Genomic DNA, 15,047 nt, shown 5'->3' on the forward strand with positions numbered 1-15,047 from the left:
AAGGACAATTAGCTCTGCAGATTACATTTGCCAATCCGTCTTCGAAAAACACAGGATCTAAGTGAAGCAACTTGAAGGTAGGAAAGCACAATTTTCAAGTGAATCCGAAATTGAACTCAACGGTGTTTTTTCTGTAAATGCGGTCTAGATTTTAGTTTTTTATGAGCAGCAAATGAACAAGAACATAACAACGTTTAAGTTTTAAACCGTTGATATCTTTGAATATAAACTAACCCTTTCAAAGTAAACAAAAGCTAGTTTTGATGATCTCCCTTCTGAAAGAAAATTAAACGTTTTGAGGTTTCATAGACTGTTTTTCCACAACCCGTTTTCCTTCGCGTTTCTTCCGTCGACAAAGAAATGTTTGGCCTTTAAAGAAAGTGATTTCAAAAGACAAAGAAATGTTTGGCCTTTATAGAAAGTGATTTCAAAAGACAAAGAAATGTTTGGCCTTAAACTTTAAGGAAAGTGATTTCAAAAGCAAGAAAATTAATTAAATATCTCGTACCGATCGGCCGGTCTTATCAAAACACCTTTCCCCGAGACAGTAACTCAAACTTTAGAGTATGGCTTGTAATAAACCTGATCGAGCCTCGTTGTTCTGAAGTCAACGGACCCTCCAGGGTGTGGCAAAGTTCGAATTCTCTTGCACGTTGTCTAGTGGTTTTTGACGTGCACTAAGGAGGGAATATTTTCTATGAATTCCTCGAGTAATTGAATAGTCTTGGAGAGGGAATTGCCCGGTAAATATCCAATAGAAAATATCCGCAGTTCATATATGAATTATTTCATATACTTTACATCGTTTCACTCCTCTCACGGGAAAATGGGAACCTACAATTGACCTTGCTCCCAATGTGTGGCTTCATAGCTCAGTTGGTAGAGCGTCGCACCGGTAACGCGGAGGTCACGGGTTCGAATCCCGTTGAAGCCTGAATTTTTTTCAGGCTTCCAATTTCCAATTGCATAAATTGGAAAATTCACTGCGATGATCACTTCTCACTTTCATCTATATCCGCAGTTCATATATGAATTATTTCATATACTTTACATAGAGCTAATAACACAACCTCGTGTTCTCTAGATAGTTTAAACCTATTGTATTAATGTCTCAAGTAATCTAAAGTCTTCCACCTCAAGGTTTTATTTTCTTTTGACTTATTTACAAGATTAGGAGATCTAGAATTTACAACCGTGGTAACTGAAAAATACGTAGATAGAATTCACAGTGAAGAATTTTTCGTTTAATATTGTGTTTATTTGGAAGGAATTTTCGTATTTTTCACACTAACTGAACAGCTTTGTGGTTTTGTACCCTCCTTGCCGACTTAGTGAATCCCACGCAATACAATTTCCTTCTAAACCGATAAAGTGTTCGTCACCCTGTGCTTTGCGTTGGTCATCGTAAACCACGCCGCTGTAATCTCACCCAAAAATAACATCATAAAAACAAAATTCGTAAACTTACACAGCATGATACTCATCTAGATTGCTGCCTGTCTTATGTATTTTGGGCGTCGGGTTTTCTGTTGTTTTTTATGTACTCGACCGCAGGATGAAACACGTTCTTAATTGTCACAACAATTCGCCAGGCTGCTGCATTATTAGCTTTATTACCGGCAAAACTTTATCTGTTATTTATCATGTGAACGTCATTTTTCTTTCTATTCTGCTCGTCATTAATCATCCCAGCTCCGGCCATCTGGGCTAGCCACAAGATTTGCACAATTAGCGTCGTGAAGTTTCGTCTAAATGACGGCAATTTATTGAGAAAACTAACCACAGAATAAGACAAGATCCAAGTGCACATTTCTTGTGGCAACGATGTTTTCCGTCTTTCTTTTGTTTTTCTTTTCTTTCTTTTTAACTTCAAAATAAAATGAAACGTTGATTCTTTCGCTTCTCTAACCAATGCCCATTGCGTAACGTCTGAGCAATGTTAAACCTTTTGCTCCTACTTACCATTTTAATGTTTTTCATAAGTTGATTTCTGCAACACATTAAAATACCGAAGAAAGCCAGTTTGCCTTTGATAAAAAGTTTATTTCTATAGTTATAAAAGTTCAGAGAACTTGTTTTCTTCGTTTATATATATTGGGTATACCACTGCAGAACTAGAGCTTATTAATGATGTGACAAATGTTTGGACAGCAGATTTCTAAAGCGAAAAATATTATTGAATAGAGAGGAAATAGGAGTGGTCAACCATAACTTGTAGAGGAGGAAGTTAATATGTATGCTTTTAATGAGTAGTTCTCTCCAAGACCATTTTGCTGTCAAAAATTCATATAAATGAACTGAAACTTCCCTCGACCTCTGCCCTTTCCTTGTCCGGCAGGCATCAAAAAATGAATTAGTATTATAAATGATTATTTTGTTGCAATGTCTTCCATAAATGTTCCAGCTAAAGTCACCATCGATCTTTTATTTTTCTTTTTTTACTCATAAATGAAACCATTTTGGGTGCATAAACAAACGACAATGCTTTCATATTTTATTGAAAAGATAGTATAAATGTTGTAAATAGGCTCCGCCCACAGACAAGCACCAGCGACCCCAAACGGTCTATTTTTGGATATCTTTACGGATGGCCTTCATCGCTTCAGAAATTCGGATTTAGTTTAAAGAAAATCTGCAGTTTTCAAAATGTCACCTCAAGATTTCGTAACATTGAAGAACTCATTCTATCGGTTTTGCAAGGGGCAAAGATGTCGCCCAAACTGCGAAGAAAAAAAAAGGTCAGCTAGGATTTTCGTGAAACCAACAACAGCTGGAAAATCTGATTCGGGGAATAAAATAGCTGTCCTAAAATTTTCTGCAAATTAAATTTGCAGCTAAAGCGTCCAAATAGATCAATCTCTTTATGCTCACACAAATAAATTTATAAAAGGTCATAAACAATCTGTGAACGCACGAGAGACAAAAGTTGAAGTATTTTGCTTAAATGTTCGCGTTTAGCGCCCATGAAGGTACGATTTTTATATTTTAAAAAAAGCGTTTTCAAACATTTTCTCGCAGAAAACTTTAGATTTTCTTTACAACCTAATCCGAATTTTCTAGAGGATTTACGTCTTCCTAACAGATACCGATCGAAATGAACCATTGGATGCCATGTTATAAAAGATATCCACCCTTAATGACCGAGACGTATCCGGGCATGGTGTGCCTTTAGGCTAAGTTGTAGCTTTTTATTCCATTTCACTCTAACCATGTCGTTTAACAACTTTGGTGGCGTTACAGACACTTGCATCACCTCATAAAACTAAATTACCAGTTGCAACGACAAAAAAAAAGTCATCAAGTATCTAGTATCGGTTTACATCAGGATGTAACATTTTCAAGTGCGAAATAATCTCCTTTTAAAATTGTTTGTAATGTTTTGGTAGAGAGAAGGGGGCGTGTAAGTACATTGGCCGTTAATGCTGTCCAGAATCATTAAAGACAGTTTGTTTAGCTTTTGACATGCCTAAATCATACACGTTGACAAAAAATAAGCAATAAATAATAGGTAGCTGGTGAATAATTTGTTTATGGATAAAAAATGACGCTAGGAAAACCTCAGAAACTCCCCAAGAGTTGATGCATTCTAGAAACATTAAACAATGGTTTTTATATACAGCTGTTTACAGATCTCCGATAGAAAAAAACGTAGATGACTGAGAAAGCCAACATTAATTGGAGCCGTTGTTTAATTTTTAGTGTCATGACAAAAAAAATTTTTTAAAAAATTGAGTGAGAACTCCCAAGAGTTACTCTATGGAATAAACAAGAGATCAAAATTTTCCTACTTTATAAATTTTCTAGTTGGATGTTAAGTTCTTTAGAATAAAACAGAAAGATCTTTTCTTGAGAGTGACTGATTACAATCAAACCTTCCCACATATGTTTTTTTGTTTTGTTTTTGTTTTTTTAAATGCCTCCTTTCTAAAATTTTTACCCCATTTTTACAGGAACACACGACGAAAATAGAAGAAAAAAATATACAGAATGCTGTCTTTTGTTTTCCAAAATCGTTTACGTAGGGGCCCTAACGAAAACCATTAAGGAAAATACGTAAAACGGTGTCTCCTGTGATCCTCGATCGTCTTGTTGCCTTGTGTAAACTAATATATCGTGATCTGTTCGAATGCTTAAGCTGAAAATTAAAGTTGCAGAAGCTTTTAGGAAAGGGAATTTTATTCTCAGAATTCTTAATAGCTGTTGTTGCATGCCTTTACAAAAATGCTAGTTGACCCTTTTACGCATTTTTAACGAAATACTTGCCTCTCCGAAAACGAAATAAATTAGTTTTTCAGTCATGGTTACGAAATTTTGAGCGGTCTATAGATTTTCTTTAAAACTAAATCCGACTGTCCGCGTTTAACACCTGTCACATGATCGCAAAGGGTCTGACACAATTGTCAAATCTCTTTGTAAAAGAACAAAGTCTGCCTTGAAGGATTTTGTGCTGATAGCACCAAAAATAAAACCCGGCCAATTCAATGAGAACTAAATTCGCCTCAGAAATTTAGTATTCAGTTTGGTAAAATTGCAGCCGAAAATTCCGTAATGCTGGAGAACTAATCCCTTTTACTTTTGGAGAGGCAAGTTTAGCTAGGATTTTCGTAAAACCAACAACAGCTCGGAAATTTGGATAATAAAATTCCGTTTTCTCAAAACTTTCTGCAACTTTAATTTTCAGCTAAGGATTATCCGAGCAGGTCACTTGAATAAGCTTACTCAGACATGCCTTTAAAAGGCCACAAAACAATCAGGGGACACGGAAGACATTTTACGTATTTCGTTGAAATGTTTAGTTTAGTGCCCCTGACTTTGTAGCACATTTTTACATTTTTATTTACGGCAATTGTCCAATCCGCTCTTCAGAATAAACTCTGGTATTTTCTAACATTCACGAGTTATAATCGCCGGAATTTTTCATATTTATTCTTCCTTCGAAAAGAAGTAAGCAGCTTGAGATAACAGGTCACTTAACTCAAGGCTCCACGAAAATGAAGTTAGGGCTCTGTGTTAAGAGACACGCGATGAAAAAGGTGTGACTATTTTAACACTTGTATAAATAAAGATTTTCCAGGGACAAAGATATTCGGAATAAAAAGAGTAAATTTGCTAACTTCAGACCACAAAAAGTGTATCTCAAAGGAAGAAAATTTTCGTAATTTTTTTTTCAATATCTTGACTCAAATGACAAAACGTGCTCACATGTGAAGTTGGCGTGGTCCGTAATTAGTATCCTAGGGTTTTCTTTCTTTTGTATACATGTATATTATCTTTACATTAAATTTCCGTGGTTTTATGTGGGTGTAAAAGAACAGGAACCTTCCTCATTAAGCCCTCGAGTCTGTACTTCCATCAGTTTAAATTGATTCGAGTATTTTGTGAGCTGATCGTGGCTCTCGAAGGTTCTCTTCGCCGACTAATCCTTCGATATTTAACCACGATCTCGTGTTCTTATGCATACGCTTCCTGGTTATTGATGTAAAATGAGACTTAGGCAAATGTTGCGTGGCGTTTTCGTGATGAATGAAACTTGACTGACTGCATCTGATTAATCAGAAAATCGTGCTAATTGTCAACCTGCCTTAAGATGGAGAAAATTAATGGTAAAATGTCAAACATAAATGTAAATTATTCACAAACGCTTTAAAAGTGAACTCGTTGCTTATTGCCCTTAGTCCTTTTGAGTTTCGTCGACTTCGATGTTCAACTGAGGCGTGTCAAAAACTGAAACTTATGTTTGTAGGTGAGTAACTAATACTTTTTATGCCTTAAGAAGTAAGTTCTTCAACTATATATGAAACTATAATTAGCGCCTAAAAGGATCACATCTTTGGGTGTTTTCGAGTAAATAATAGCTTGTAGTTTTTTTGTTCAGCTTTCATATTCCGTTCCAATCTTAGATAACTCTTCGCTGGTGTTTCATTGCTTCATTTTAAGTTCCATTCGAGAAGGCACTACAGTTTAGTTAACTCTGTTATTTTTAAGTTCGGTTTTACGTTGGCCTTTTAGACAGTAACATGCCTAACAAGTTCATTTAACCATGTTTCGCCTTTGCCACTTTCATTGCGAGTGAAAACACAAGACCAACGGAGTTTGTCGGTTGGTTCAATTATACGGTGCGGCGGATAACATTTATGCATTACACGATTCGGCAGCTTATGACACTTTGAAATAAACGAGACAAAACATACATACAAGTAACCGAACTAATTTATTTCTTGAACATTTATTCTACGTTAAAGAGGCCAACTCGGAGTTCTTTGACCTTTTTTCTCATAACTTCAAAAAAATAATAATAATAATACAAAGACCAAGTAATTTTATACATGAATATGAGAAGCATAGACCTTTGTGGGGAAATTAGCAACTCTGACATATACCAGAAAGCTGACGGTCTTAAGTTACAGTACTTACGAGCAGGTGAAAAAACCATCTAGTTTCACATAATAAAATTGGCCAAATATTTTCTTTAATAAATGTAAATATATGAAACATATGTTTTGAACTGCGGATGAAATATCAAATAGAAGAAAGATCCTCGCAGTTACTACGCAACTTAAGCAGTTGCAAAAAGAAAGCCTGAAAAAAATTCAGGCTTGAACGGGATTCGAACCCATGACCTCTGCGATGCCGGTGCACTGCTCTATCAAATGAGCTATCAAGCCAACTGGGAGCTGGTCATATTGTGGGTTCGTAATATACCCGTGAAGGATGAAGAAATAAATGTAAATATATGAAACATATATTTTGAACTGCGGATGAAAGATCAAATAGAAGAAAGATCGTCGCAGTTACTACGCAACTTAAGCAGTTGCGAAAAGAAAGCCTGAAAAAAAGTTAGGCTTCACACTAAATACGTAATTTTTTGGTGCTCTTTTTCTTGCAGACCTGGCATCTAAAATTCATACCCATATTCAGACCAGGTTTCTAGATTTCATACCCGTTTTCAGACTTTCAGACCAAAATGGTTAAAATCTATAAACTATTTCAAACCAAAAGGCTCAAAAACCATACCATTTGGCGCCGTACATACCGATATAGCTTATATAGGGAAACCCCCCCCCCCCCCCTCCCCACGAATTTTACTGTTTGGCTTCCACGCAGACAAAAGTGAAATGACCAAAAAGTCCAAAGTGGTAACAAGGTCTACCTGAGACTGTTTAAATAAAGAGGCTGTCGAGACCGTCGTTGTTGTTGACACAGAAAGTCGTAATAAAAAAACGCTGCGTCACTTAGCAACATACGTGCTGCTCTGAAGTTCTTGGAGGGGGACTGAGATCGACTGAGTTCGTTTATAAAACTTTAATCATATAACGGGCGCTCCGATTGGTTGGAAAACCGTGTTTGATCAGCTTTTGTAAAAACAGGTATGACCTGACATTACAGTTCGGTTATCTTGTTTTAAGAAAGAGATTTAAAAAACATCCGCATAATGGTTGTAAAAATTGATGTAAGAATGTAAACACGAGAAAATTCGGAGGATTCTAATGTTCATAAACATGTTACAAAACTGATAAGGACGCGCGCATTTTTCTAAAGAGCTTTTACAGTAGCGTTTTAGTCAGGTCATCCCGAATTGAGGAAATCTCGGTACATTTTGAGATGCAAGTATTGTATTCGAGTAAACGTGAATAAGAACGATATAACGTACTATATGAAAACATGATTGGTCGGAATCTCGGTCCCATGCATTCAAGGCAGACGTGATAAACTCTACACTACAAGTGAACCCACAGTAGAAGCGAACTGAAACAGCTCAGCTGTGTTGCTTGCCTGTGGTGTAGTGGTTATCGCGTCTGCTTTGAATACCGGAGACCAGAGTTACAGCCAACCATGTTTCCACATAGTATGTTATATCTTGTTTTTATACGTTCACTCACTTTGTTACTTTCATAACAAATCATTGTACTGATCCTATGTGAAAATATGGCTGATTCACTTAGTGTGAATATTCAATTCCTTGCTATTTCATTGTATTTGAAACCTGCTTATCACAAGGAATTTGCTCGGCTGTTGGATATTTCCACCTTTAGGCGTACAGGCATGTAATAAATCCGTACGTTTTAGAAGAGGAAGTTTTTCTTTCCTTAGAAAACCGGCCATGATGCAGCAAAAACGTGATCGGTAATGAATATTTGGAATACGCCTTCCATTTCCTTTCCCTCTTATCTATCAATTTGTCCAGCCGTAAAAGAGACGTTATTATATTATTGGCAAGTTATTTCAAAACATGAAAGCTAGAGAACGTACCAGATCCAGAAACAATGGTTTGAATTATGAAAAGGTACTTGAGAAACTAAAAAAAACAGGAACTCATATTAAGGTAGTAATGACGAATAACAATAGGAAGGATTAAAATAGATTAAAATATGAACAAGTTTGAAAATAGGAGGAAGTCACAAGATTTTAACAAAAATCTGTTGTATACACAAGCGTGGCTTTGTTAGGGTTTTATCGAGTTTCATAACGTTCTCAGTTGTTCTGCCAATCGAGCAAACGTTTCTAACAGTGTCCAGTATACATGTTTGCAGTTACCTATAAAAAAATTGAGCATGACTCAGGAAAATTGAAAGAATCCTCCATTTTCTTTTCTTCCTTCCGAAACAAACGACTCACTAAAATGTTGCATTGCCTTTCTCCACTTATCAGCAAAAACTTCCGCGTTCTCAATTAGCAAATTCCAAGTTTAAAAATTCTCTTAATGCTTCGAATAGGACACGGATAGTTGTTGTTCGACCGTTGAAATTAACTGATGAATTCTCGCCAATTTCCCAGAACTCCTTGTATTTTTCAGGGGGCCTTTTCTCAATGTCCATATTCTATCAGCCTGGAAAATTCTATATGCAAATTACCGCCGAAAATTGATGTGATTAAATTACACCTCTTAATTATGGAAAGAGGCAAAGAAGTATACGAAGTCCATTGTTTTTCTCTTTTAAAAGGCTGTTACGTTATCGCAAGCTCTAGAAAAAACCCCGCGAGTCACAAATTCTTATCGCCTGCGCAGTGACGCGCGAAAACAAGTTCATTAGTTTTTGTCTTTTATTTGATCTTGATTTGTTTTTAAAATGATAAGTTACGTTACCGATTCCATAGATTTTACAAAACCACGATTTAATAAAGCCCTGACAAAACGCAAAGCCCATTATAACCCAAACACAAACGCGTCCAAGCCATAATATGAAGAACGCAGCTCGGATGTCGTTGCTTCGTCCCTAATTGCGATTGTAGTAGCATTTAATTTCGCGCAGTTTCTTGTAACAAACTTAGCAAGAGATTAAAAGGTGGCATTTAAAGCGACAAAAGAACAACTGAAGAAACAGCAGGTAAAACGAGATCTTTTCAAAGGGCAAAGCAGAACTTCCCTGTAGCAGCGCTATGGAGGGAATAAGTGAATTAGGTTCGCATACGTTTTACTGCCAAAAGGAACGGAAATCGGATTCAGTGAAAAAAAAAAAAAGAAAAAAAAAAGCTTTCTCAATAACACAGTAGAAATAAAACAATTTTATTAAATGAAGGTTTGTTATATACATATTTTTTAAGGTATAATTCTTGACAGAAGTTCAGGCTTCAGGAGTTTTCATCGTTTATTGCGACAATACTGTTTCGTATGGTTCGAAGTTATCGGACCACACTCATCAGGCAATTTTTAACGATTTTGGCAATTTTGGTCTTTAAAAATTGCCTGATGAGTGTGGTCCGATAACTTCGAACCATACGAAACAGTATTGTCGCAATAAACGATGAAAACTCCTGAAGCCTGAACTTCTGTCAAGAATTATACATTGCTCTTCAATCAAACGAATTGAGCGCTCTACGAAACACATTCTACCCAGAATACAAGTATTTTTTAAGGTAATAATTTCTAATATATCATTTGAAAAAAAAAAGTATCATGCACGTCACAACCTCTGAAATTTTAATATTACAGAAATATTTTAGAAGTTATCTTCTACGACAAATAAAGAAAACTGAATTCAAATTAATGTTACGAATTTTTTTTCCTGTATCTCCTGGTCAGCACCGGTGCTCGGTAGATCTTATTTATCATCTTTTGCGTCTTGCCTTAATGTCAAACAAGTAAATCATATTTAATCAGATAGGATGTTTTCCATATTTGAAATTCTCAATATTGCACGCACTGAAGTTGTTTTTGACAAAAAGATTTATTAAAAACAGACCTTCGGGGCTCGATGTATAGTTTATAAAGATTAATCATTTTGTGACCTAAAATTATTATGATATATGACGGGAAGTATATGATTTCATGTCTTTTTAAAATCCGGTAACCTTTTTGGGGGCTGGGAATTCAGTCCGCAAGTTGTCGAGTTTACAAAAAACATCGTTAAAACTAATGATTATAAATTTCGGCTGGCAGAATGTTTTCAATTGCAGAAAATTTAATAAAAAATGGTTTGCAAAAATAAGAAAATCTGTAAAAAATAGAGCTGTCCGATGTCCTCTCAAAGAGAAGCCGACTAAATTAAATACCCCTATTAAATTTTTTACACAGGAAAAAGGATTGTAAACCTTTTTGGTTGATTCGCCTATGTTTAAGGTTTTATTTAATGCGAGAGGCGGAAAAAAAAAGCATTTACTTTGATCTCAATCGCAAAACTCGATTCAGCTTTCAGTCCGCCACTCCCTGCGAAAGGGAGGCAAAAAAAAAAAATCCAAGAAACTAAATAAAAACATTTATAAATCAGATCCCGTTTAGATTTCATTCGTTTCCTGAATCCAAATCCGAGATTCATTCCTTTTCTAAGATAAGCAGAATTTTTTTACATTGCAAAACTTTACAAAAATCTGAATGATATTGTTTTTGACCTTGAAATAAAACAATGAGGAAAACTTCACGTTAAATGACCGATATTATGCCTGCTTAGAAGTCATATACAAACGCCAGATCAACTGATAAAAATTTATATTTTTGCCCCTTGGGTGAGATGCGCCGATTTTCTTTTCTTCTACTAGGATATGAGGTAAACTGTACGAGAAATGAATACCTTGTTGACGTAAATCGTTGCCTAAACATATCGTTAAAAGGCCATCGTGTGGGCTGCGTTATCTCGCTCTTAAGGTAAACATCTTGTGATTATGTTTTAAAGCTCACCTACTTCTAAACAAAGTTTAACTTAACGAGAAACAGCGGAGGATTCAACACTGTCGATTCGATCGATTCAAGGTAAGATCAGTGGATTTATGTGCTTTTATTACCGATTAAAACACGACAGTCTACCCTCACAACTTTCCCTTAATACGATAAATTAAATATAATACATTTCTCAATGCGAATTTTTTTTTTGTTTTAAATACAGACGCAGTTGGTGCGATGTACTGCGCAATTTTCAAGTTGTGCCTTATTTACTGAATATCGATGTAGAGTTGATTACAGATTACAGGCCAGTTTACAAATTGTACCTTTTCATGCGCGAAATAATAGTACTTCTCTTTAAGTTACGTTTGCAAGCAAAACGCAGTTTGTGCGATATACCGCGCAGGTTAAAGTTGACTATTATAGCTGAGATTACAGGCCAGTTAACAAATTGTACCTTTCCATGCGCAAGAGTATTCAAGTAATGGCGTTTTCCCCCTTAAAATTTGAAGCAAAATCAAAAAAAAAAAAACACACACACACACACACACACACAAAGCAAACCTAAAATAAAGCTTAATTGTCAGTATAGGTAAGTTGGGATGCATGAACTAGTTGGCAGCCGATAGGCAAGCCACTCACTAACTCCGGAATCATCTAAAATTTTGTGTACACTGGTCACCCAACTGATGTTTATACATTTCTGTTTGCAATAATACACAGTCCTGTGGCCAGGATAGACGCAACCGAGGTAAAGTTTCAGAGTTCAGCACGTTCCAAACACTGAGAATGTAGTCTAGAACTTTCCATGAAAGAGATTTTCAAGAAATTGCCCGAGCAGATTAATGAAAAATTTTGACGATAGCCAGCCATGCATTGTGGTTGTCTGTGTCAGATTTTCTTCTCTCCAAACCTTTTCCATTTCCTTTTTCTATACCAACAAGTATCTTAATTTTAGGTATCTTCCTTTGTTCGCTAGCTACTTCCTCACTAACAATTTGGGCCTGGCTGCGGGCCTGAATACAGATCAGTAATCAACAATACGTGAAGGCTTTTTAAAAATGAATAAACTTACTTCGCCTTCTCTCATTCCGTGTTAACTTTTTAATGTTCTCAAAAAGTAATTAACTCGTCCTCAGTTTCCCAAACTATAGGAAACCCAGACCTACCTATTGGGTGTAAAATTCAGCTATATAATCTTGAATTTAATCCCAATCTACCTCCGGCCATTCACCTCTTCATTTCCCAATAATGCACCAACTATCTGCGTTTGAAACTACACCGTCGCTATATCTCCAAAGACTGAGTTCTTTGTAAAGGCGTTTAACACATGCCGACACCATCAAATATTTGTTCGTGAAACACCCAAGAAGCACCTTTAAGCGTTGGACACATTAATTGTAGCCAACCTTTTAACAGCTTTTTTTGTTTCTCTAGGCAATGCATAATTTTTTGCCTTTTGAAATACTCAATTTAAACGAAAATAGCTGTCGCGAAGATTCAACAAAAATCTTTTTAATTTAACAAAAGGATCCAAGAGCCTTACGGCATTTCAAATTACTCTGTCGTATCTACTTTAATATTTCATTTCCTGTCGGAGAAAATGAATATTGCTGTAATATTCTTCAGTATTTTTGTCCCTTCATTGCGTGGGCCACGATGCTAACCAGTTTGCACGGTGAAATCTTCCGACAGAACGTGAGTAAAAGAAGATTGCTAAGTAAGCGATAAGGACGAAAGCCTTCTATATTTCTTGAAAATATACGAGGCATTGAGAAGCAATAAATGTGGGGCTAGAACTCTAAGTGATTTACTTGTGTGCCGAGAATATTAACATGCAAAGCAGCTGGTCCGCTGCATTTAACCATCAAACAAGCTCTTTCTCTTTTTTTTGTTCGTGAGTTTGTTTTTTTCTTTAAATTGGATATGTTTTGCCACACGACAATTACTCCAAAAATTAAACACGTCGCAAACTGTCATGCGTCCATAAAAACGGTTTAAAAGACAAGTGACCTTCAACGCGAGCAGAGCTGATCAATCAATCCGCGAAAACAAAGGCTAGGCCTCTGGTTCAACGGCTCTGATAGAAACACTTCAGCCACAGGTATGAAAAAAAAAAGAGACCCATTAGTTGCGATATTTTTACAATCTGATAAATTTTCTTTTCTTTGCGAGGGTGGGAAAGTCTGGAAAAGATAAGGTTATCTGAATAATTTGTGCCGGAATTGTAGCTCAGATTAAAAAACCTTTTGAATTTATGCGATGAGACAAGAACGCGTTGGATTTTTGTCCAATTTAGTTTTTCTTTTTCTTTTTTTTTTAATTTGAAACGCGTAACAAAAATATTTCGGCCTCATCTAAGGCATTTATAAGGAATGGTTAAATCAACGTAACCATAATTACAGCGTGCGTTGCTTTCTAAATGTCTTTCAAAGACGTTAAATTTATTGTTCTCGGTTGTCTCAATCATAAAAATTCATAATCGAATTTCTTTTCGCTAAAACTGCAACGGACATCAAATTGCCTTCATTCTCCTAAGGCAAGCTCATTATCGATCGTATTAATAAAACAGATATATTCAATACAGTTGGGCATTTTAGGTCGCTTAAATGTATTTAGTTTTGCAACTGGGGAAAATAAGACCCTCCGAAGGCCCCTCCTCAACGGTTTGTTTTGACTATTCGTCACGGAAAAAGTAACAAATACAATCGAACTATTGTTAGGTTTTGAAAAAACAAGCAGAAAATATACGGTAATTAACAAACTGAGGTATACGTACTTTTACATCGCCAATCTAGCATGGAAGCAGACCACGAAGTTATACGCCCGATTGCGTCTGCGTAAACGCATCCGAAGATCTTTCGTAGGTCAGTTTCGGACATAGCTTCCCCGATCGATCCTGTAAGTTGCGCTGCTTTTTCGACATCACATAATGCTTCTTCTCCGGCTCATTCTTTTACCGTTTTTAAGTTCTTCACGAAGCAGGTGTTTCCATCTGTTTCTCGGTGTTTGAAACCCCTGAAGAAGCACTCACCCTCGTTTTTGACCCATAACTTCCTGAAGTGTAACAACATCCATAGTTGAGGCATTTAAAGATTGAAGTGTCATTTCAAACCTATGATTTCAAGTTAAATTTAGAAATTAAATTAACATCCAAATGGCCGGGACTGTATTGCAACTATTTTTGGTACTACTTTTGGAGTTGAAATAATTCATCGATAATTAATCATTATGTGATTTCCTCAGGAATTGTCGTGTTACATGTAGTCACTGCATAAACAACTTAGACAACGGAAATGTTTTTTCTTCCAGACATTTAAAAGTCCGGTATGATGATGAAATCAGCGATTCTACTAGTGATCATTGCAGCAGCAAGTGCGGCGAGGTTTTCGAATCACGCGGATGCAGTGTTAGAAACTGATGCTGACAGCGTAAGTCATGAATTAGATATAGTATTAACCTTTTGAAATTAAACCTCGAGGTTGGGGCGACCTTGGGCCGAGGTTGGGGCAACATCATTCATGGTTGGTCGAGAGGACAAAAGAACGAACAACAGAACAATGCTGCAGGTTATCAGGATCCAATGAAAATAGGGCTTTAGAAGGGTGCAAATCTATTGTTGAGGTTGTGGGTAAGCTCCTAAGGGGCCGTTCATCTAGAGTGAGGTAGGGTGGTCGGCTTGAATTAGAGGGATATAGGAGAAGGGTTGGCTTCCAAGAGAAGACCGTATGCCCTTAGAACAGGAGAATCTGTTTTTGTGGCTGCCTCCGCAAGAACTAACAGATTTGGAAATTTTTGCATCATCAAATACCAGAATCTCGTTTAAAATAGCGAAATGAGATATGTCTTAACATTAACAGTTATATTTGTGTCATAATTCCGAGATATTTGTATGTAATTAATGACCCGCCTTGTAATTCAGTTTATGCTGCAAAAAGGTTGAATAAACGAT

The 15,047-nt window shown here is 36.3% G+C and overlaps 1 protein-coding gene and 1 non-coding gene across 5 annotated transcripts in view; both read left to right on the top strand.

Annotated features, from left to right (window-relative positions):
- Positions 1 to 15,047, top strand: part of LOC146452599 (uncharacterized) — a 19,120-nt gene continuing 4,073 nt past the window's right edge. The window contains exons 1-3 of one of the 4 annotated variants that reach the window (XM_085097262.1): positions 5,661 to 5,743; positions 11,109 to 11,185; positions 14,408 to 14,526. In XM_085097262.1, the coding sequence (XP_084953388.1) occupies positions 14,425 to 14,526 (102 nt within the window). In that variant the 5' untranslated portion in view covers positions 5,661 to 5,743; positions 11,109 to 11,185; positions 14,408 to 14,424. Of the gene's footprint in view, positions 78 to 5,582; positions 5,744 to 11,108; positions 11,186 to 13,076; positions 13,200 to 14,407; positions 14,527 to 15,047 lie in introns of those variants that run through there. The other 3 variants (XM_085097265.1, XM_085097263.1, XM_085097264.1) reach the window with 3 other exon arrangements.
- Trnat-ggu (transfer RNA threonine (anticodon GGU)) lies at positions 862 to 934 on the top strand. Its single transcript has one exon. It is a non-coding gene; the product is annotated as a tRNA-Thr (tRNA).

The sequence above is a fragment of the Pavona decussata genome, unplaced genomic scaffold (genome assembly GCF_977016875.1).
Source record: "Pavona decussata unplaced genomic scaffold, jaPavDecu1.1 SCAFFOLD_366, whole genome shotgun sequence".
NCBI lineage: Eukaryota > Metazoa > Cnidaria > Anthozoa > Scleractinia > Agariciidae > Pavona > Pavona decussata.